This window comes from Microcaecilia unicolor, chromosome 8 (assembly GCF_901765095.1).
Source record: "Microcaecilia unicolor chromosome 8, aMicUni1.1, whole genome shotgun sequence".
NCBI classification, from domain to species: domain Eukaryota; kingdom Metazoa; phylum Chordata; class Amphibia; order Gymnophiona; family Siphonopidae; genus Microcaecilia; species Microcaecilia unicolor.
In genome coordinates, this window is record NC_044038.1 from 166,395,698 (window position 1) to 166,419,713 (window position 24,016).

The 24,016-nt window shown below is 45.5% G+C and overlaps 1 protein-coding gene across 1 annotated transcript; it reads right to left on the bottom strand.

The window, feature by feature from the left end:
- Nucleotides 1-12,152: 12,152 nt before the first annotated feature.
- Nucleotides 12,153-22,307, bottom strand: WNT8A (Wnt family member 8A). The gene is made up of 6 exons (XM_030212865.1): nucleotides 22,237-22,307; nucleotides 22,108-22,141; nucleotides 21,801-21,939; nucleotides 20,534-20,659; nucleotides 18,221-18,363; nucleotides 12,153-12,716 (listed from the first exon to the last, which is right to left on the bottom strand). Exons 1-6 carry the CDS (start codon nucleotides 22,305-22,307, stop codon nucleotides 12,153-12,155), a joined length of 1,077 nt encoding a protein of 358 aa, XP_030068725.1.
- Between the last annotated feature and the right edge of the window lie 1,709 nt (nucleotides 22,308-24,016).

The window sequence follows — 24,016 nt, forward strand, 5'->3', positions numbered from 1 at the left end:
CCCAAGGTATACATTTCCGCCAAAACCTCCTGCACATCTTCCGTGAGGTCTGTCCAGCAGAGGGAGGCGACATAATGCTGTAGTTGAAGATGTGCAAACTGATGACCCACCCCCGTTCCTATTAATTCTGTTAGCTCTGTAAAAGGCCTCACCTTCCCCTCCCCCGTGAGCACCTGAGACAAGTAGATTACCCCCTTCCCGGCCCACCGCGTGAAAATACTTCTACCCTGACCTAGTGGAAAATCCGGGTTATCGCAAAGGGGCAGGAGAGGAGTCACCCGTGCCGTGAACTGGTGTCTCCTGCAAATCCATCTCCAGGTAGCCCGGAGGGCCGATAGCATGGGATGAAGCCGGAGCGCCCCCCGTGGCATCCCCCGTCCCCCATGCAAAAGGCAACTAAAATGCCACCCCGGGAACCACGATACCTCTACGGGGGTCAGGGAAAACTCAGATGTGCCTCTAAACCAATCGTTTATATGTCTCATCCCACAGGCCACGGAGAGGAGCTTTATGCTAGTTAGTCCCATCCCGCCGCTCTCCCGGGGCGTGACCAGTGTCGACATCGGGAGGCGAGGTCTTTTCCCCTGCCAGAGAAACTGTTGTAAAAGCTTATTTAGGCCCTTCTCCTCCTTGCCTTGTAGGAATATCGGCAATTGTTGGAATAGGTATAACCATTTAGGGGCTAGCAACATATTGACCAGGGCTATCCTCCCCCAAAGAGACAAAGGCAGCGCCTGCCAGAGTGACAGTTTCTGTTTTGTCAGTTGCACCAAGGGTTTGACATTACATGAGTATAACTCTCTTAAGTCTCTAGGAATTAGAACCCCCAAGTATTTCAATTGTCCCTCCCATCTCAAAGGAAAGTCCCCCCTCCATTTATGTTGTATTGTCTGATCTAAAGCCATGGCGCAGGATTTTTGAATGTTTAATGAGAAGCCAGAGAGTCTCCCGTATTCCTTAATTAAAGATAGGGCCTTCTCTAGCGAGGGTTGCGGATCTGTCAGAACAATCACAATATCATCGGCATAGGCCAATGTTTTAACAATTTCAGGGCCCAGATTCACCCCTTTTATTTCAGTGGAGCCATTCAAAAGTCTAAGTAAGGGCTCTAGGGAGAGGTCAAACAGCAAAGGCGATAGGGGGCACCCCTGCCGTGTCCCTCTATAGATAGGGAACCGTTCAGATCTGCCCCTATTAACAGCAATCCTTGCTCCCACATCAGTATATAAAACTTGTATGAATCTTCTAAACCCTCTCGGCACCTTCATCCATTCCAGCACATGAGAAAGGAATTCCCATGACACGCGGTCAAACGCCTTAGAAGCATCCATACTGGCTAGTATCATGGGATCTCCCTTGGCTGCACACTGCGCCATGGCCAAGAGTATTCTGCGCACATGTAACACCGAGTGTCTCTTCGGTATGAACCCCACCTGCGCCTGGCCCACTACCTCAGGAATATGCCTAATCAGTCTATTTGCCATCACCTTAGACAGCAGTTTAATATCCACGTTAATGAGGGAAATAGGCCTATATGATTCGGGGTCCTCCGCCAGTTTCCCCGGCTTAAGGAGCATTACTATTAAAGCCGTGTTCTCGTGTTGTGGGAACTCCCCTGTGTCCAACACTGCATTATAGTACTCTAGGAGTGATCCCATTTTGGGAAGTTGCATTGCTTTGTAAAATTCCCCAGAATATCCATCCATCCCCGGCGCAGAATTCAATTTTAGTCCCTTTATTGCCTTTTGTAATTCCCTAGGGTGCAGGGGGGCGTCCAGAAAATCCTGCACCTCGTTAGAAAACTTCTCCAACCCTGCCCTGTCCAAAAGTGCAGTAACTTCTTCTCTGTCAAGGGAACTCCCACTAGCATACAATTGTTGAAAGTGCTCTTGAAATATTTTCAGAATCTCCTGTGTTTGGTTTGTGACCTGACCATTATCCCCTTTCAAGGCAGCTATGGTCCTATTGCCCCCCCCCCCCCCCCCCCGACTTTAACCATTTTTGCCAAGAGGCCACCTTGACGGTGCCCATATCTATGAAACCTATAATTCTGGAAAACTAGCTGCCTTTTTGTTTGTTCGTGTAGCAAGGAGTTAAGTGATGCTTGTATAGATAGGTAGTTATCCTTTGTGTTTTGTGTTGGAGACGTCAACATTGCCCGCCTGGCCCGCCGCAGACGACCAGACAGATTTGAAATATTGACCGCCAATTTTTTGCGCCTTGTGACTGTATATTGTATAATGTCTCCTCTTAAGACGGCCTTGGCAGTACACCAAAACAACTTTGGGTTTGTCTTATGTTGCCCATTATTGTGCAAGAAATCCTCCCACCTCTCTTTCAGGAATTTAATAAATTCAGGGTCTTTCACTAAATAATTGGGAAATCTCCATTGTCTCACTGTGAGACTACCCTCCGGGGCCTCTAATTCCACCCATATCGGCGCGTGATCTGAGACCACCACTTGTTCTATTTTTGCCTCTGTTACCCCAGGGAAAAGCGAGGGAGATACAAACACGTGATCAAGTCTCGCCCAAGACCCATGCGCCCTGGATCTGTGTGTGAAATCCCTATCTTCAGGGTGCAACAGTCGCCATGTGTCCATTAATCCCAGGGATGTGGCAAATGTCGATAACACCTCTTCGCCACCCTTTCTCCTTGTCCCCGTGTTCCTACTACCCGTGCAATCCACTTCAGGGTCCATCAAGGCATTCATGTCACCAGCTAGTATTAGATGTTTGCCTTGATATGGAAGCAGTTCCTTTAAAAGATGAGAGAAAAAACCCGGGACCTGAGGGGTAGGGCCATATACAGACAGTAAATAAACCTCCCTTCCCTGGAGACATATCTTTAACAGGAGATATCTACCTTTGTCATCTTGAAGAATTTTTTCAGCTGAGTATACCAAAGAGCGTCTAAATAGGATCGCCACCCCTCCTTTGCGTTCTCCCGAGGAGGCCCATTCTACCCCTCCTACCCACATTCTCTTTAACTTTTTATGTTCCGCCTCTGACAGTCTTGTCTCTTGGAGACAGGCCACATCAGCCTTAAGCCTGTTCAAATGGGTCAAAATTTTTGTTCTCTTTATCGGAGAGGAGATCCCCCCCACATTCCAGGAAACTATTTTACAGGACAGAGCTACTTGGTCTTATGCTCCATAAACCAAAGATCTTACTTATATATGTGGAGACTAGGGGCCCAGCCCTCCCCCCGTCCTCCAGATACCCTTTTACTTGATACCACAAACAGAATTGGCCTCGCCGTCTAGTTTTGAGACACTTGCTCTTATAATGCCCTCCCACCCAGTCCTCCCTTCCCCCCTCCCTACCCAAGGCCCAGACCCTTTGTTTTACGCAATATCCTCCAGCCTCCCCCCTCCCCCCCTTCCTTCCCCCCTTCTGCAATTTATAAACCAATGATGAGCCTATGCCCATCTAAGAAATCACCTTAATGCAGAGAGCCCCCGCTCCCTCCCTTCAGGATCACAACCATCCCAATTATAACATTACCTAATATACAAACTTATAAACCTTGACCTGTCATACACCACTGCATGCATCTTAAGCCCGGTGCACCAGATTGATACTCCATCAACGTCCTGCACCCACTGTCCCAATGTCTGCACCACTCCTTACTCATTCATGGTGAATCTGCTTTGTCCTCTGTCATCTGATTAACAAACTCTGAGGCCGTCTTGATCGAGTCAAACACCTTCCATCTGCCATCTCTGTGTATCTTTAGCACTGCCGGGTAGGTTAGTGTAAAACGGATCTTTTTCTCCACCAGCTTAGTGCACAGGGGATGAAATCGTTTCCTCTTCTCCTGGACGCCCGCAGAGTAATCTGGGAAAATCAGCACTCTATGCCCGTCATATTTCAAAGAGTCTCTTTTTTCTTTAAAGCCACGCAGGATCTCCTCTTTGTGCAGGTAATTATGAATTTTTATGATGACTACGCGTGGCTTAGACTGCTCCACGTGCTGCCTGCCAATCCTGTGTGCGCGTTCCAAACATAAAGCTCCGTTGCTGTCAGAGAGAGCAAATTCTTGCTTTAGCCAGCCCTCTAGCAGCGGCCCCAGGTTTCTCTCCGCCACAGACTCTGGGAAACCCACAAGCCTCAAATTGGAGCGACGGGCACGATTTTCCAGGTCCTCGAGTTTATCGTTTTGTTGTTGTAGTTTAAGCTCCAAGTCTCGCAGTCTGGGCCCAGCCGTGCTCCACGTGTCCTCCACCGCCGATACCCTGCCTTCCAGATCCAGCGTGCGCTTCGCCAGTTCGGATATAACCGTATCCATCTTATCAAACTTGCCTGCTAGCGCTGCCAGTCTCGGCTCCAAGGCCAGCCCCACCGCCGCTGATATCTGCTCCAGCTGTTTCTCAGAGAACTCCGATTGAGTTCCCGCCATGCCGCCCGCCATCTTAGCGTCCGCGTTTAGCGGAGCGATTTTTTTCCTTTTCCATTTTTTGGTTTTTTCGAGCTGCACCTGATGGCATCTGGAGCGCAGCCTGTGTCGACCACTATTTAGCTGTCAGGGTCAAGGTTCCCCGGCGTTTAAGGGTTCGTTTTCACTAAGTTTTTAACGGAAAGGAGCGAGGGGCTCAGGAGCACAGCTACGATGCAACCGTTGCCCTCAACGCATCACGTGATCTCCATCTGAAATGCTTATATTTAAAGGTGCAGAAAACAAATGGCAGTGTGGGCTTCACTTTCGGGTTTGCCAGGCTGCCAGGCACATGCGCACAGGAGCTGAGCTTTGTGCATGAGCTAAGCATATTCCCCCCCCCCCCCCCTCCTTGCTTTCACTTTTACAACACACATATAATTTGAATTACATTGCCTTTGAGCATTGGTGAGCTGGCTATCCACATAGTAACATAGTAGGTGATGGCAGAAAAAGACCTGTACGGTCCATCCAGTCTGCCCAACAAGATAAACTCATATGTGCTATTTTATATGTATACCTGACCTTGATTTGTATCTACCATTTTCAGGGCACAGATCGTAGAAGTCTGCCCAGTACTAGCCCCGCCTCCCAACCACCGGTGCTGCCACCCAATCTCTGCTAGGCTTCTGAGGATCCATTCCTTCTGAACAGGATTCCTTTATGTTTATCCCACGCATTTTTAAATTCTGTTACCGTTTTCATGTCCACCACCTCCTTTGGGAGGGCATTCCACATATCCACCACTCTGTCCGTGAAAAAATACTTCCTGACATTTTTCTTGAGTCTGCCCCCCTTCAACCTCATTTCATGTCCTCTAGTTCTACCGCCTTCCCGTCTCCGGAACAGGTTCGTTTGCGGATTAATACCTTTCAAATATTTAAACGTCTATATCATATCACCCCTGTTTCTCCTCTCCTCCAAGGTATACATGTTCAGGTCAGCAAGTCTCTCCTTATACGTTTTGTAATGCAAATCCCATACCATTTTTATAGCTTTTCTTTGCACCGCTTCAATTTTTTTTACATCCTACTACTACTAAACATTTCTAGAGCGCTACTAGGGTTACGCAGCGCTGTACAGTTTAACAAAAAAGGACAGTCCCTGCTCAAAGGAGCTTACAATCTAAAGGATGAAATGTCAAGTTGGGGCAGTCGAGATTTCTTGAATAAAGGTATAGTGGTTAGGTGCTGAAGGCAACATTGAAGAGGTGGGCTTTGAGTAAGGATTTGAAGATGGGCAGGGAGGGGGCCTGGCGTATGGGCTCAGGGAGTTTATTCCAAGCATGGGGTGAGGTGAGGCAGAAAGGGCGGAGCCTGGAGTTGGCGGTGGTGGAGAAGGGTACTGAAAGGAGGGATTTGTCTTGAGAGCGGAGGTTACGGGTAGGAACGTAAGGGGAGATGAGGGTAGAGAGGTAAGGAGGGGCTGCAGATCGAATGCATTTGAAGGTTAGTAGGAGAAGCTTGAACTGTATGCGGTACTTGATCGGAAGCCAGTGAAGTGATTTGAGGAGAGGGGTGATATTTTTTTATTTATTTTAGTTACATTTGTACCCTGCGCTTTCCCACTCATGGCAGGCTCAATGCGGCAGGCAATGGAGGGTTAAGTGACTTGCCCAGAGTCACAAGGAGCTGTCTGTGCCAGGAATCGAACTCAGTTCCTCAGTTCCCAAGGACCAAAGTTCACCACCCTAACCACTAGGCCACTCCTCCACTATATGAGTATATCGGTCCAGTTGGAAGATAAGACGTGCAGCAGAGTTTTGAACGGACTGAAGGGGGGATAGATGGCAAAGTGGGAGGCGAGAGGTAATGAGAGAGTGGATGAGAGTTTGGGTGGTGTGCTTAGAGAGGAAAGGGCGAATTTTGCTAATGTTATAGAGGAAGAAGCGACAGGTCTTGGCTATCTGCTGGATATGCGCAGAGAAGGAGAGGGAGGAGTCGAAGATGACTCCGAGGTTGCGGGCAGATGAGACGGGGACGATGAGGGTGTTATCAACTGAGATAGAGAGTGGAGGGATAGGAGAAGTGGGTTTAGGTGCGCTGTTGGCTTACTGTGAGTGTTCTGAGTTTTGGCTTAGCACATCTTTAATGCAGGACTTTCCCTTGTGCTAAGCCCAGATTCAACACAGCACAATTTAAGACATTTTTAAATATTTTTTTCAGGTTGTGGACTAATGTTCGCATTAGCACATGTTACCTTTAAAAAGTTAATGCTGAAAGTAGGCGGAGTTTCCCGCCTGGCACATGCGCACAAGGGTTTTGCGGTAAGCAGGGCTCCTGTGTGCATGTCCAGATGAAACCAGAAGTGCAGGCACATATCAGGGCTGTTCTGCACTTTTGATATGAGCCTGTTAAAAATGATTTGCACTTTAAGCAGGGGCGTAGCCAGACCTCATGGTGGGAGGGGGCCAGATCCCGATGTGGGGGACACATTTTAGTCTGCTGCCGCCCCTCCCCACCGCCTCGCCGCTTCCCACAGCAGCAAATACCTTGGCCGGCGGGGGTCCCCAAGCCCCGCCAGCTGAAGCCTTCTTCAGCGCCAGTCTCCTGCGCCGCCGCATTCCCTGCCCTGCTCTCTCTTCCTCCTCACCTCCTGCATGCTCCTTTTAGTTTCACTGAAGGAGCGTGCAGGACATGAGGAGGCAGAGCAGAGCAGGGAATGCAGCAGCACCGGAGACCAGCGCTGCACAAGGCTTCAGCTGGCAGGGGTTGGGGACACCCGCCAGCAAAACCAGGGGCCCAGATGAAATTTGGGGGGGCCCAGGCCCCGTGGTCACACCTAACTACACTATTGCTTTAAGGCTCATATTTAAGTGCAGATAAACAGGCACCAGTGTGAGCTTTCACTTTCAGTTCTGCATGGGTTTGCGCACATGTTTGTTTCTCGCTATCAGTGCTTCCTTTCTCTTACAAAAGAGGACAAAAGTTCCACTTTAATGTGCCAAATTGACAAGAAATCTCCTCCTGAAAACATTCAACGCCACCCTGGAGCTGGCAGTAAATTTTCAGCGTTAAGGCCAGTGTTTGCTTCTACGCTGCTGTCTGAGCATTGGGAGGGAATCATATCAATTCTTGTATACCACTAATATCCCCTTTCCAGGGTTCGGTGCAGTTTATGTTCTAGGTGAGACAAAAGCCAATAATGTTAGTGTAAGGTATGAGAACAATTAGAGAATACTGACTGACCTCATTAACAGCCATTTGAATGCATTTAAATACAATTTGTGGCCATCTTCGGCACACATTAATACTCATGCTAGAGCCCTCTGAACATTGTGCGCACACTAATATGCGTGCTAGGCTGGCGCTAACTGCCTTTAATGCTGGCATTGGCTTTTGAGCATCAACCCCCTGCAGAGGTGACATTCACCACTTTTAGGAGATGGGAGTCTAGTCATTGCTCAGTGGTGACACCTAATGGCCAGGTTCAGCATCAAGGTTAGCCAGGTTTCATAGGGAGCCAGTTTGAGACCCCTGATCAAGTACGGTCACATCAAGTTGTTGGCTGTGCTGAGTTAGCAGGGGAGCGGGTGCTCAAACCCAATACAGACCAGTTCTGGATTAGACTGGAAACCTAAAGGAACAGAATAAACTACTGGAGGTGAGGGGGGAAGAAAGCTGCTGGGACACCCTGTTGTGGATAAGAAGCAGCAGGGATTTACATTCACACAGTGAATATCTGCATAGCCCATTCACAGCTTTCACTCACTATTTCAAGTTCAAAGGCTGATCTTGTTCCTGAAGAAAATGAATGCACAACATGCCCTGATATTACCACATCAAAGCACAAGAGACTCCTCTCATTGTTCAAGCAAAATTAGCAAGTAGCCAAAAGACTTGACAGGGCTTAGAGAATTTACTTTAACAAGCCAAATAAGTTGTCTGTCTTAGGTGAGCATGAGAACCTGCCATAGTAACCAGGGAGGGAAACAGGACTAGTGGTTCAAAGAAAAGACTGAACACATTTGGTATGGTGGGAATCCTTTTTTGGTATAGTTGCATCACCTTCTCTCAATGTAGCACTACTTTTGTGCAGTAGATAAATAACCCTGTATAGGGTGATGTGTAAAGTTACTCTGCTAACATAGTTTGAGTTTAAACCAGCTGTGAACACTAGGTATAATACACTTCACAGGCAATTCTTTAAGTGGATCTCTTTAGATACCCCGATGTCTCATGGTGACAGCCTGTTCTATACCAGCATCTGGGTGCCCAAATTCCTCTACTGAATCCTAGTAATACCCGGGATCAGTGTGCCATTACACCAGGAGTGGAGGATTACCTAATGGCTAGTGCAGCAGTCAAACAACCAGGCGAACTGGATTCGGTTACTTGGTCGGCTGCCAGCAAGGGTGGATCGCCGCGGGCCCCCCTCGGGTGCAACGTCATCTACCCCCCCCCCCCCCCGAGTGCAGCATGACACACCCCCGGCACATCACCACCCCGTCCCCCCCCCACGCATCACCTCTAAGCCCCCACCCGTGGTGCATTCTTCTTACCTGCTGGGGTGCTGTGAGAAGCCGTGCGGCTGTTGGCTCCACTGGTTCTCTGCTCCCTCTGCCCCAGAACAGGAAGTAACAGCAGAGGGAACAGGGAACCTGCAGAGCCAACAGCCGCGTGGCTGCTCCGCAGCGTGCACCTGGGGTGGACTGCCCCCACCATGCCACTGACCCTCTGTTGCCCCAGCTACAAAATAAGTACCTGTATATAGTATGTAACTGCTTTGAATGTAGTTGCAAAAACCACAGAAAGGTGGTATATCAAGTCCCATTCCCTTTCCCTTCCCTATAAGAGTGATATTTATGCACACAACTTACAGAATACTGTAGGTTACATGCATACCTGATGCATATAGGCACAGTAACATAGTAGATGACAGCAGATAAAGACCTGCATAGTCCATCCAGTCTGCCCAATAAGATAAATTCATATCATGTGTTGCAATATAACATATATATTCTTTTATGCCTGCCATCCTTCTGGCTTATGTGGTTAGACGTGTTTCTGCCAACTTATGCATTCTATAATAGCATTTAGATGCACTGATGTCATTATATAATTGGTGCCCAGCACATGGCTTCAACATGCCTAACGGAAGGCATCTAGTTATGGAACTGCCCCCTATTCGCTCAAGCAGTGTGTTCATGTAGGCATTCTGTCATGTTCTTCATGGGACTTTAGTATTTAATACTCAATAGAACCCCAGCCATTCCGTATTTTCACAGCACAAATAAAAACAATTAGACTTTGTATTCAGACAAGGCTATTTGCATATTTTTTTATACAGTCCTTTCCCATACAAAACAGTTTGTATCCTTTCAGAAGAACAATGGAGATATACTACAATTTTTTCCCTAGATTTTACAACATTTCTTAAGTTCAAAGCAGAGCATATTCAGCTCTTCATGTCTCTTGATGGATGTCAAAGACAAGCCAATAGGCAGGAGATGGAATCTAACATTTGCGCCCCAAATGAGTTTTGAACACTAATTCTCCTGAATTCATTGGTACCTTCTCGTGTTGGGTAATGTCTCCAAATGGGTTACTTTTATTCATGCCATGACTTCAATGAGCTTCACGCGTAAGGAAGGGCATGTTGGCTATGATCCCAGTCTCTCGTATTTACTGCTACTTTTCTGTGTATGTATTTACTGAGGTGTAAAACAAGTGAACAGTGCAACAAGGCAGTGGTGAAAGATGAAAGAATGTTCAAGTGTGTAGGGAGAGGTATTATCAACAGAAAACAGGAGGTGATAATACATCTGTCCAAGTCATTGGTGAGTTTTCATCCAGAGTAGAGTTTCTCATTTTGGAGGCCGAATCTGAACTGTAAAATAATATAGGCAGAGTACAGGCTGAACAGAGAACTGCCAAAGTCCCATACAATACAACAAGGTCTGAACAAGTTCTTGAAGGAAAAGTCCATAAACCATTATTAGCAAGATAAACTTGAGAAAAACCACAGTTTATCCTGGGTGTAATCAGGATGGAGTCTATCTACATTGTTGGAAAAACTACAGCTTATCCCTGAGTATAATCAGCATGAAATTTATCTACATTTTGGGAACAACCACAGGCTATCCCTAGGTGTAATCAGGATGGAGTCTATCTATGTTTTTGGATCATACTAGGTACTTGCGACTTGGACTGGCCACTAATGGAAACAGAATACTGGGCTTGATGAACCTTTGGTCTGATCCAGTATAGCAGTTCTTATGTTCTAACTTAATATAGAATATAATACAGACATTCAAATACCTCATATGTATTAATAATACACACAAAGCAATTAAAATAAGTTCTAAAACAAACTCAGTAGTAATAAAGGAAAGATGTCTTCAAAGATAGGTTTGTGCATACATGAAATGCCTTATCGGGAGTAGCCAAACTAGGTGGACCTTGTGGTTATCTGTCATTTATTCTGTTTCCATGTAATGTATAAAACACGTTAAAAGAAGTGGAAAAAAAGCAGTGGCTACATCTACAGTTACTTTATCACACTTCGAAAAGTGCATTCTTTTCTCATGAGATATTCACAGTTATGAGCAAAAGATTCACACAGTTTATATATTTTCTATATATGTCATGTAATGTATCCCTTATCCACATGATACATTAATCCCTCTTCTGAAATTTCTTGAGCCAGCAACCACCCTCACATATAAAGGGTTTGCTTATCAGAAAGAGCTGAATTGACAACTGGATTGGTCAATCTAACTTTTTCTGCTGGTATCTAGGGAGCTACACATCAACCTAGGATTTCTCTTTCAGTGAATTACAAATGAATGTGATTACACTGGAAGTTCTGGAGCACACTGAAAGGAAGGCTCAAAACAATTCTTGAACTTTGTGTGTGTAGATAGTGGATCCACTTTTAACAATACTCTTTGGACTAAACCAGCAATCTTCAAGTTGAGGCCGCTTTTGGCAAAAGAATTTCAGTGGGAGAGCGAAGACCATCACTGGACAATGCAACCAGCACATGCATGTGGGGCAAAGGAGAATTTGCCCTCTGATGACACAGCTAGTGTGGGCAAAGGAGAATTTGCCCTCTGATGATACAGCCAGTGACTGGTCATTCTGCTCCCTCAAAAAATCTCTTTCCCTAAGCTCCTCTCCCTCACACATTATCTGATCTCATCCTCCAGCCCATCTGCTCCACACTGTTTCCAAACTACACACACTCCTCCAATACTACCCCAGCCAGCTTCAATACTCCCTCACCATTCTCAACATTCAGTCTGCATCATCCTGTCTTGTACTTCATCCTCTTCAAGCTGGCCCTCCTCCTCTCCCTCCCACCCCCATACTTTCTGTGGTTGCTTGGTGGTGGTGCTAACTTTGAACAGTTATTTTGTTTATTTTCACCATCATATGGCTCTCAAGAAGTTTTTACAACATGATGCCAGAGCTTCTCCACTGCTCAATCAATCATATGAGACTAGCCACATAGTTCAAAATAAATGTTATAGAGATAGTTCCTGCAACAAATTTCTGGAGAAAGTGGGCAGGGGGGGGGGGGAAGAGTCATGGGGCTGCACTTAAAGTAAGTGAGGGCCACCACTGAATCAGACCATAAAATGTCCTTAGAAAAGGAATTACTTCCATAGGAAGGACTATAATGGAATTTTGAGAAAACATCAGTGGTATGATATTTGAAAAGGAATCCACTGTGTATATGAAAAGTCCTCACTGTATTTTTTTTATCCAGTGTTATCTTTTGCTGGGCCTGTTTTTCCGCCTGGTATTGTTCGGAGAGGGGGTCTTTTCCCGCTTGGCACAACAGTGCTTGGTCACCACCTGCTTGCACTGTTCACATTTCACCGTGCAGCACCAGTGGAATCTGCAGTTGCAATTGCTGACAATCTCGATCCTTTTCTCCTCCACTTTCAGCCCGCACTCTGTGCACAGCCTCTTGCAACTCCTCTTCTCCCACTGGGACAGGTTCTTGCCACTCTGCAGACACTCCCGCCCCTCAGTGCCTTGGATCCCCAGGCTAACATTTTTGATGCAGTAATCCGGAGAGTCTTCCAAGAAGATGAGCTCTGTTGTTGCCACGGAAGTGAAGGTCTCTGCTATGGCCCCTCGATTGTCTGCGCTGTTCCCTGCTCTCATTCTCCTTTTATCCATCTCCAGCTTTTGTGCTTGGTCATGTTTGATCTTCAGATAATTTCCAATCTCTCGAAACTCAGCCAGTTGGAGCCAGCAGGTTTGGATACTGCAGCTGCCTGATACACCGTGACATTTGCAAGTCCTTTTCATGGTGGCTTTTACAGCCTGCAAAAGATAAAAAAGAGAAGACAATCAGGCCAGAGAGTAACAGCAAAGTCTCTTTCAGTCTCAGGTTCTATATAAAACAGGAGTTCCTAAATCTGGCCTAGTTTTTCAGGATATTGACAGTGAATATTCATGAGACAAATTTGCATGCACTGTTTCCATTGCATGCAAATTTCTTACATTAATATTTATTATGGATAGTCTGAAAACCTGACTGGGGGGTTTCCCCAGGATGGGAACCACAGATTTAAAGAATTACTTGAGCTATGACAATCTGTTGAGAAAACCTTCAAGGCTTCTCCTTCCCCATTTTACTAATCTCCTAGCTTTGGCCATGACACCAACTGCTTCAGAAGCACCTACAAAGATGGCAGATACTGCCTGGCATTTTCCCGGGTCCCAGATAGTTAACTTTTCTGGGCAATTTTTAAAAAGTGGACTTCAAGAAACACTTTTTACATTCCAATGCTCTGTCTCTCGGGTATAGCAACTTTGAAGTTCTGAAATGAGTAGAGAACATTGATTCAGAGACCACTTCAAGCTACAAGTCAGCCAATAAGAGTTTCCTCACTTGGGCACAGTTACGAAAGCCAACAAGATAGTTCCAATGACCAAATGGCAGAAATATGTTGAGTAAATTTGAACATGTTAACATTCCATTGAAGTAAAGAACATAGAATAAGCACTAGTCAAATACGCTCCTTCAGTCTACAAAAGGAACCTCATGGCTCCCTACCAGGTCTGTGATATGTTGATCCTTGGATCTAAACCTTATTCCAATACCAAAAAATCTTATTATAAAGGTTTTCTTTTCCTGTTCTGTGATTATAATAAAATTTGTAATGGTCAATTTACCCATTTTGACACCAGAAAGAAGACTGAGGTAGATAAATATTTGGGAAGGTGATGAATACAAATATTTGCTATTCAAAAAGTTGGAGGAGAAGCTACACAGGAGGCCAAATAGGGGAATTTGAGGTATTAAAAGAAAATAATGAAGCATTTTGGAACCTGCCTCCGCTCCCTAGGAATCAATGGGAAAAATCCTAACACACATATGCCAAAGAGTAGGGTTAAAAAAAAAAACATTTTAGCAAACCATCAATCATGAGAAACCACTGGCATGCAAGTTTAGCCTGTGTCCAAAAGCAAAAGGAACCTTTTTTCCATCTGTACAATACTCTACATCCTTGTCTTACCACTGTCCTCTCCACGATGCAACATCATTCACAGGATACTAGCCATACGCCTTTCCCTTACACTCAGTTTGCAGACAGGCTCCAGAATTGTCCTACAGGGTTGATCCAATCTTGGGTTCACCCCAGTGCATGCAGGGACTCGTAGTTCTGATTCTCCAATTACATTTCCTATGAAAAGCAACCCTTCATGTCCCTGCAGGCAATGGGTGAACCAAGGACTGAATCAACCCAATTAGATAAATCTGGAGCCAGTTGGTAACCCTATCCTCAATCCCTGTATAGGTGTCATAACCTTGCAGTCTCCCATCCCTCTTACATACATTCCATAACAACTAAGAGATACTGGGCACCGGAGCCTTAGTTGGCACACACATCACCTCTACCACTTCATCACCTTCTCCGCAGCAGTCATTACATACTAGAAAGGGAACTTTCTTCATATATCCCACTTTTGCAACCATCCTTCCACCTTATACCCACCATACATACTGGCTGGTATAGTGCTTTCAGTTTGGCCTTTCTGAATACAAAGAACTCTATTTGAACTTTACCCACACCCTTTTCTTAATCTCGTTTCCCATCTAGTCCTGCTTAATTATGCTGTCACCTATCCACCCTTACTTATTTGTTTGTTCTTGAGATAGTCTAAATCCCTGGTTACTAACTGCACATGTATTCATTTGCTTCTTGAAGTTATTGTAATGTGTGTTATATTCTGTACATTATTATGTTTTATTCACTTATTGTTTGTTTGTAAGCCACATTGAACTTGAATCTATTTCAGGCTAATGTGGGATATAAATGTCATAAATAAATAAATCAGCGTTGATAATTGCCGATTAACAAGCAATTATTGACACTAATTGGCGTTAATTAGAATTTACACACGCAACTGTCTAACCAGCTTATTTTCGAAAGAGATCGCCGGCCATCTTCTGACACCAATCGGGATATAGCCGGCAATCTCCTGAACCTGGCCAAATCGGTATAATCAAAAGCCGATTTTGGCCGGCACCAACTGCGTTCCGTCGCGGAGCCGGCCAAACTTCAAGGGGGCATTTCGGCAGGGTAGCGAATGCGGGACGGGGCATGGTTTCGAGATGGCCGGCTTCGCCTGATAATGGAAAAAAGATGGCCGGCTCTGACGAGCATTTCACCGGTTTCACTTGGTCCATTTATTTTCAGGACCAAGTCTCAAAAAAGTGCCCCAATTGACCAGATGACCACCGGAGGGAATCAGGGATCACCTCCCCTTACTCCCCCCAGTGGTCACCAACCCCCTCCCACCCAAAAAAAACCACTTTTTTGCCAGCCTTTATGCCAGCCTGAATTGTCATACCCAGCTCCTTGACAGCAGTATGCAAGTCCCTGGAGCATTTTTAGTGGGTGCAGTGCACTTCAGGCAGGTGGACCCAGGCCCACTCCCCCCTACCTGTTACACTTGTGGTGGTAAATGGGAGCACTCCAACCCCCCCCCCCAAACCCACTGTACCCACATCTGTGCCCCCCTTCACCCATAAGGGCTATGGTAATGGTGTAGAGTTGTAGGGAGTGGGTTTTGGGGGGCTCAGCACCCAAGGTAAGGGAGCTGTGCACCTGGGAGCTATTTTAATTTTTTTTTAATTTTTAGAAGTGCCCCCTAGGGTGCTTGGTTGGTGTCCTGGTATGTCAGGGGGACCAGTGCACTACAAATGCTGGCTCCTCCCACGACCAAATGCCTTGGATTTGGTCGGGTTTGAGATCGCCGGCATTAGTTTCCATTATGGGCGAAAACTGATGCCGGCCATCTCAAACCCGGCCATCTTTGACATTTGGCGGGCCCCAACCGTATTATTGAAACGAAAGATGGCTGGCCATCTTTTTCGATAATATGGTTCGGGACCGCTTTTTGCGGCGCCAGCTATCTAGATGGCTGGCCATCTAGATGGCCGGCGCCGTTCGATTATGCCCCTCCAGGCATATTCTATAACATGATACACATAAATTCTAAGTTTCATAGTTGAAAAGGGGGCGTGGCCATGGACATTGAATGGGTGGGTGGTGGGCATTCCTAAAATCTATGCGAGTTGTTATAAAATACACCCGGTCCACGCCTAATTTAGGCATTGGTATTTACACCAAGTTTTATTTGGCGTAACTGCCCATGATTAAAATTAGTAGCACAGACAGGCGCTCAACATATTCTATAACCATCTGGAAATTTAGGCATATTCTCTAAAGTTTGCCTAACTTTATTTTATAGAATACACCTAGGCATATTTTTTTTCAGTGCCGATTTTTTAGGTGTGATATATAGTAGGATCTAGCCCATAATGTGTGCAAAAAACACACATGTGTGACAAAGCATACACACCAGGGACGTCACTGCTATGGGGCCATGGGGGCCAAGGCCCCCGTAGATTTGGCCCTGGACCCCCCTACCGTCGACCCCCCCCCGCCCGCTCGCTCGCCGTCGCCTACCTGGGCTGGTGGGGACCCCATCCCCCGCCAGCTGAAGTCTTCTTCCTTCCTTTCAGGTTTCTGAGTCTGACGTCCTGCACGGCGGGGGGGTCGAGAGGGGCGGCGGTCGAGAGGGGCGGCGGTGGTGGGGGGGTGTCGGCGATGATGATGGCGGCGACGGCGGCGTGGGCGATGATGATGGCAGCGGGGGGAGTGGCGACGGTAGCGGGGGGGGTGGGCGATGATGCTTGCGGTGTCACTGGGGGGGGGGGGCTAAAATGTGCTCCCTCACCTCAGCTCTGGCCCCCCCCCCTACCGCTGAAGGTCAGATACGCCCCTGATACACACAAAGCAGAAAACCATAGAAAATCACAAAAACTTAAAGGAAAAACTAGCAAAAACCTTTTTGGTCTTGCACACCCTAGGGCCAAGTCCTGCCAACTCTAGTGGAGGAGGAACAGTAAATGCACATACTGATCCTTTGACATATCCAATGGTCCAAAAATATGTTTAAATTGTCTTACATTTTGGAATATTTAAATGAATGTGGATGCAGGTTTGCATTTTCATCAGCTCTGGTAAGTTTGGCATGTCTTATAACCTACTAAGGGGTTGTTTTACTAAGGTGCGCCGAAAAATGGCCTGCGCTGTTGTGTGTATTGGCCACCCGCAGGTCCATTTTTCAGCGCGCCTGCAAAAAAGAACTGTTTTTTGGCCAAAAATGGACGTGCGGCAAAATAAAAATTGCCATGCGTCCTTTTTGGTCCTGAGACCTTACTGCCATCCATTGACTTAGTGGTTAGGTCTCATGCGTTAACTGAGCACATGTACAATGTCAATTACCGCCTGGTTAGCGCCACGTGCCAGAAAATAAAATATATTTTCCGGCGTGAGTAGTGGACGCATGTAAAAAATGAAATTACCACCCAGGCCACATGGTAGCCGGGCAGTAGTTCCAAATTGGCGCACGTTGGGCACAGGTAGGCGCCTACGCGGCCAGACCTTAATGGTAGTGCTTCTATTCTGTGCTTTGACTGTGGTCCTCTATTGCCTGTAATGAAAACTGATGAGCTGTTTCTATCTTGACTAATACCAATCATGTCTTTTGTGTTTGACTTTCTTGGTTATACTGTATGTATTCTCTCTTCTTTGCAGTGGCGTTACTTGGTTGACTGCCACCTGGAGTGGTTCGCCGCTGCGCACCCTCCCTCCCCCCAGGTGCAGCATTGTCTATCTCCCCCCCCCCCCCCCCCCCGGGTGCAGCACGACACTCCCCCCCCCCCCCCGGGTGCCTCATCCCCCCTGGCGCATCACCACCACCACCACCGCCCCGGGTGCATTCTTCTTACCTGCTGGGGTGGTGGGAGCAGCCATGCAGCTGTCAGCTACGCCGGTTCCCTGCTCCCTCTGCCTCGGAACGGGAAGTAACAGCAGAGGGAGCAGGGAACCGGAGGAGCCAACAGCTGCGTGGCTGCTCCCTGCACCCCTCCTGCAGCATTCACCTGGGGCGAACTGCCCCCACTGCCCTGCCCTCGGTATGCCACTGCTTCTCTGTATCCTTCATTCTTCTTAATGTAACTGTTACCCCCTTATATCTGAGTTTCTTCCCACCTTTTCTCTATTCTGACTATCTAGGGCAGGCTGGTGACCTGCAGGCCAAACATGCCAGCAGCGGATGCATATATTGCCTGGAATGTATTTCTGTTTTGTACTTGTGTAGATGTATCTGCCAGGCATCCAGAGTGACTGTCCATTTTACCTCTTTCAGCCTCACTTGGACATGTTTATGTATCCCCTTTGAGAGTTCTTAGGGCCCAGGAAAGTTAAAAATCAAAAGTTTAGCCATACAGTCCTGCTTTTACTTACAAGCCTCCCTGCTTCATTGTTATGTAAATTCATTAAAGCCCTGGCATCATGTCCAGTCTCCAAAGCATCCACAAACAGCTTGGAAATTCTTTCTCCAAACTCCACATTATCACTGCAGCCTCCCCAGACCCATCCTCGGCCACCTAAAGCACAGTAGAAGAAAACAAACCAGAGACAATTAACCAACATCATGATTTTATGTTTCAATATTTTTTGATGACAGTTCACAATAAACACCCCCAGACAATAAAAGTATACCAAAATTTAACATCATGATTTTATATCTGTCTGTTAATAGTTTTACCTGGAAACAAATCTCCAGATGAAATGGGGATAAATTTGCTAACTAAAAAGACTCATTATGCTCAAGGATTACTGATTTTGGACTGGATAATCAGAGGAATAAGAAAGTGTTGGTTTTCTCTTGCCTTTCAGACCATGTTTTGTAGGTCTTGATCCATTTTTTTAAAGTTTAATTATATCCTACAAGCAACAAAGCCCATTTCGTGAAAAATGAAATGGGCCCTAGGAAGGCTCTCGTCTAAGCGATTTCTCCTCTCTTCCCTGCCCTCCCCTCCATGTCCAGCGATTCTCCTCTGCCCTCCCCTCCTATCCGTGTCCAGTGATTCTGCCCTCCCCTCCATGTCCAGCAATTCTCCCCTCCCATCCCATCCAATCCATGTCCAGCGATTCTCCTCTGCCCTGCCCTCCCCTCCCATCCATATCCAGTGATTCTCCTCTGCCCTGCCCTCCCGTGTTTCGCGATTCTTGTCTCCCCTCCCATCCCCATCCATGTCCAGCGATTCTCCCCTCCTCTCCTCGCCCTCCCATCCCATCCATGTCCAGGGATTCTCCTCTCCCATCCCATCCATGTCCAGCGATTCTCCTTTGCCCTGCCCTGCCCTGCTCTCCCATCCCATCCATGGCCAGTGACTCTCCCCTCCCCTCCCATCCATGCCCAGCGATTGTCCCCTCCTCTCCCCTGCCCTCTTCTCCTTCCTGCCGCCCTGCCTTTAAGCAGGTCATGTTACCTCAGCTTGCAGGTCATGTTACCTCAGCTCGCAGTGGCAGCAGGCTCGGCTCAAGTCGCCTCCAGCCTTCCCTTGCCTTCCCTCTCAGTGTCCCGCCCTCCTCTGACTTCATTTCATTTTTCTGAGAGGGCAGGACACTGAGAGGGAAGGGAACACTAGAGGCGAGCTGAAGTCAGCTCATTTGCATGCTGTTACGAACCCAGCCAGCCAGCCATCCAGGGAAGCAGCATGACCAATTATTATATAGATAAATCAGAAGAGCTCAACTTGTTGGGGATCTCTTATAAGTAACACTGTTCAGCAGCTCCAAAATAATCCAAGACACCAATCAATAAACATATAGGGGTCCTTTTACAAAGGTGCGCTTAAAAATGGCCTGTGGTAGCTTAGGCGCAGATTTTGGGTGCACGCAGAATCATTTGTCAGCACACCTGTAAAAAGGCCTCCCCCCCCCCCCCCCCCGAAAATGGACGTGTGGCAAAATCAAAATTGCCGCCCTTCCATTTTGGGTCTCAGACCTTACCGCCAGCCATAGACCTAGTGGTAAAGAATTTGGGCAGTAAGGACCTACGCTCATCAGATGCCGCTTGGCGCGCATCTGCATGCCAAAAATGAAATTACCACAAGAGCCACGCGGTAGTCAGGTGGTAAGTCCATTTTGGCGCGCGTTGGACGTGCGTAGGCACCTACGTGGCCTTAGTAAAAGGGGCCCATAGTGTCCAATATGCTAAATGTTGCATAAATTACCCCTTCCTGGGTATAGCAAATGTGCTTGCTCTGTTTTGGGGGGTGTTCAAGCACTCACTGCACCCACAGATCTGACACCTATGAATAAAGTTATTTTATTTCACACGGCATTCTCTCTAAAATTAGTGCTACAGAAGGTCATCTTTAATTTTCTATTGACATTCTCAAATTTAAAATGAGTTTCGTTTCCATAACCTTATGTAGTTGATATGTATATTTTAGTGTATATAATTTGCTATATTCTGTCTGTTGTATTTTCTTTGTGGTATTGGCTCATTACCCACTTTGAACACATCTGTTAAAAGCCAGGCTATAAAAATGCATAAATAAACTCCAGGGAACATCAATTGACATCAAAACCCCATGGTGCCCAGCATGTGAATGATTTATGAATAGTTTCTTTCTCAGAACATCCTGCATTTAAAAAAAAATATTGTAGTTTTAGTTCTGACAACTAAGACAAATGTAGAACTTTGAAACCCTAACGAAGAGAATATCTGCATACACAGAATTTTTAAAAATCCCCAAATCTTACCAACTCGGCCATTTCGGGAATCATCACATCCACAGTTATCAAAATCCCCCATGCTGCAGTTTCTGGTAAGAGTATGCATCACTCCTGCAGAGCTGACAGCGTGCACGAAAGATGTTTCCCGGGTAGCTGAAATGAAAAGAATGAGGAAAAAGAATCCCCTTTTGAAACTTAAAAAAATTTAAAAAGTGATGGATTTTCAGGCACATGGAAATACCAAACTGTACCTATTTAGAGTGTAAGCTCTTTGAAGTAGAGAATTTATGCAACTTGTCCTATAGTACCCTGGTTGATAAGAAAGATGAAATAATAAATAAAATTGTGAAGGAAGGTGACAATTATTTAACAGATAACCAATTCTAGATTCATGTTCTACATAGAATGTTAAAATCTTGGGCTATGTTGGAATGAAAGGAGCAACAGAAACAGAGACAGGAGTGGGCAGGTAATAGAGGTTTTCTTCATTTCTCTCATGGATAGCTTATGAAGGATCATGCTGAATAAAAGCAGAGAAAAACTCAGTCTCATCCCTAGACAAGGTACAACATCAGTTTTATAACATTATTGTTGCAAAAGGAAAATGCAGTCAGAGTTCACTTTTTCTAGTTCTTTTTTCACTGACACTTGCCTGGAATCTTCACTACAGAAAACCACCAGTATGTATGAAAACCATGCCGCACCATAGCACAACTTCCATTAATCCAGGACAGGCACATTTTATTGCATGGTCTGAGAAATACTGTGTACAGATCTGTGTCATGGTGTTGCCACCTTATTATACCTGAACACTAAAAATGCCAAAAGCTGTCTTGGGCATAATTTGGAAGTATGGGCTTAAATATCCCAAGTTTTTTATTAGTGTTGCCTTTTTGAATATGGATTTTGGAAGAGATTTTTTTTCGTAATCTGCCTTGGTGGCCTGTCCGATAAGGCAGTATATCAAGATCAACAAACAATCTTGTCAATTATATCCTAGTTGGTCCCTTAAGCTAAAGTATTATAGAAATCATTTCAACCTCAATGAAAACCAGTGCGGAGATAGAAGACCAGGCATGCATTAACTAAACACACACACACATATTGCATTCTACATATTACATACTATAGTCTCTGGTTTCTCTTCAGAATTAGATTGTAAGCTCTGTTGAGCAGGGACTGTCTTTTCATGTTCAAGTGTACATTGCTGCATACGTAGCGCTATAGAAATGTTAAGTAGTAGTAGTAGTAAATGCTGGAAGAATAAAAGAAGCCAGGTAGCATTCCCACTTACCACTTCTAAGCCGATTATGAGTAGAAAGTTGAAGGGCACTTTCTGGGCAGTTCCAGCGCTCCCAGGCAAACTGAAATTTACATTCCTCAATGCCATTCTGGGCACCTACTGCCACACTGGTAGAGTATGTTAGATATGCCTTCAATGTAAAAAGAAAGAAAATTATGCAAAAATTAGTTCTTTATAGTGTTTAAAGAAATACTACCTGGAGTTATTTAACCCTGTGGGTCAGTTTTCCTCTCGTGAATGCATGCATAGGGTTTTTAAAGATGTATAATGCAAATCTTACTCAAAATATGAAGCTTACCTTTGGTCCAGTCATCAAGAAGTTATTCACAGACCTAAAATTAAAGGAAAGAAAATAGAACTCATAATTAAGAAAAATAAATTAAATGAGACTTTTTCAGTTTTTTTTTTAAATTGTTTGCCATCATACCATGCAGAGGTAGTAAAGATGGTACAACAAATCCCCAGAGTGGTTAAGCTGAAAAGATTTGTGGTTCTCATGGCTGCAAATTCCTGTCCAGATATTGCTTTCTAGAATGCTGATAGTGAGTCAATAACTCCTTGCTAGGGAACTGGGCATAAACTAGAGGAGTGAGGTTACAGGACAAGAAACATCTCTGATATTTATATTGTTGAGCTTGAAATAACAGCAATACTGTTCCTTTGTTATCCAATGACCCAATGAGCTAAGCTAGTGCTGTAGCCAATAGGTGACAAGGCAAGGCAAGGAAACGCCTCCAGCTGCACTTCAAAAGGTGTTGGTCACCCCTGAGCCTCTAATGAATTAGCAGAATCTTAACTTACAATAGAAAACATCTAATTATATTAAACATTTTAAAGGATTTAGGTTTTTATTTACTAAGATAATTATCAGCCCCCCCCCCCTTTTTTTTTTTTAGTTTATCTCTCCTTCCCATCCTGTCCTTTTTTTGCGTAATGATTTGCACAGAATGAGTTCTGACATTAAGTGCTTTGTAGACTTGCAGCTCTACTTTCAGTAGAAGTAATAAATATGTTTCACAAGGCTCTGTGTGGTTCTTTATTTTGCAAAACTTAGGGCCAGATGCACTAAACCTAACGAGCCCACAACTTGCGTTTTAAACTGGTTCCAGCCAGTTTAAAACGCAAGTAGTTTACCGGGGGCATGCACTAAGGGCATTTTCCCTGCCACGGTAGCAGGCAACGAAAACGGAATGCAATTTATTCAAAAGCTATTATAATGAGCTGCACTACCGTTGCAGCCCATTATAATGAGATGCACTACCGTTTTTCCGATTCCCTTACCGTAGGAACCCTAACGGGAGGTCTGCACCTCTCGTTAGGGCTCCTGTGAGGGAATCGGAAAGGAAAAGGGCCCCCCAAAAAAGGTAAAAAAGAAAAAAAAAGCAGGGAGCGCATGTTAGGGGCGTCCTTTATGGACGTACTCTCCCTGCGCTTGTGAGAGACATCTTTTTTTTCGCCGTTTTTCGCTCTGCAGGTGCTCGTGTTTTTTTCCCCCTTCTATTTTGTCTTCACCGCGCCACTTACCCCTCCACAGCAAAATTTTTCTATTTTCCTGGTTGCCAGAGAATCAGGACGTCCCTTTCGATTATGCATCTCTTCCTGGTCTCTTCAGCCAATCAGAGCGTGTTTCGCTGACAACAGCCAGCTAAACCCGCTTTGATTGGCTGAAGAGACCAGGAAGACGTGCATAATCGAAAGGGACGTCCCGATTCTCTGACTGGCAACCGAGGAAAATAGCGAATGCAAGTGAGCTACAACGAGTAGCTCATTTGCATTCCCTATTGTTGATGCATTCCTGTTCCCTACCGATTCGCTATGGAATCGGTAGGGAACGGGAATTACCGACGACTTTAGTGCATCTGGCTCTTAAAGGGAAGTAGATGGTGATGCCCCTGAGTAGATCTCTATAGCCAGAGACAAATGTTCCCCTGAGCTGGCCTAGTGTCCATAGGATGAATATCATCACAATATTCAGCAGAGTCATAGAAACAAAATAAACAAATTACTAAAAATCATCAAATGTATTAAAAAGTTATCAATATAGAAACATGCAATCAGTTCTTAAAATGTAATCAAAGAAAAGACCTAATATGGCCTTGTTATAGCCTGTATCAGGAGTAAGTTATATCTAAGGTTTCTATGGCTTGTTATTTATAAACTGTAACATAGTAACATAGTAGATGACGGCAGAAAAAGACCTGCACGGT

Coding starts and splice junctions, on each gene's coding strand:
- WNT8A (XM_030212865.1), bottom strand. CDS start 22,307: ATGAGAACCACAAATCTTTTCAGCTTAACCACTCTGGGGATTTGTTGT. Junction 20,660..21,800: donor TCATAATCGGCTTAGAAGTG/GTAAGTGGGAAT, acceptor TTTTCATTTCAG/CTACCCGGGAAACATCTTTC. Junction 12,717..18,220: donor ACAATGAAGCAGGGAGGCTT/GTAAGTAAAAGC, acceptor TATCTTTTGCAG/GCTGTAAAAGCCACCATGAA.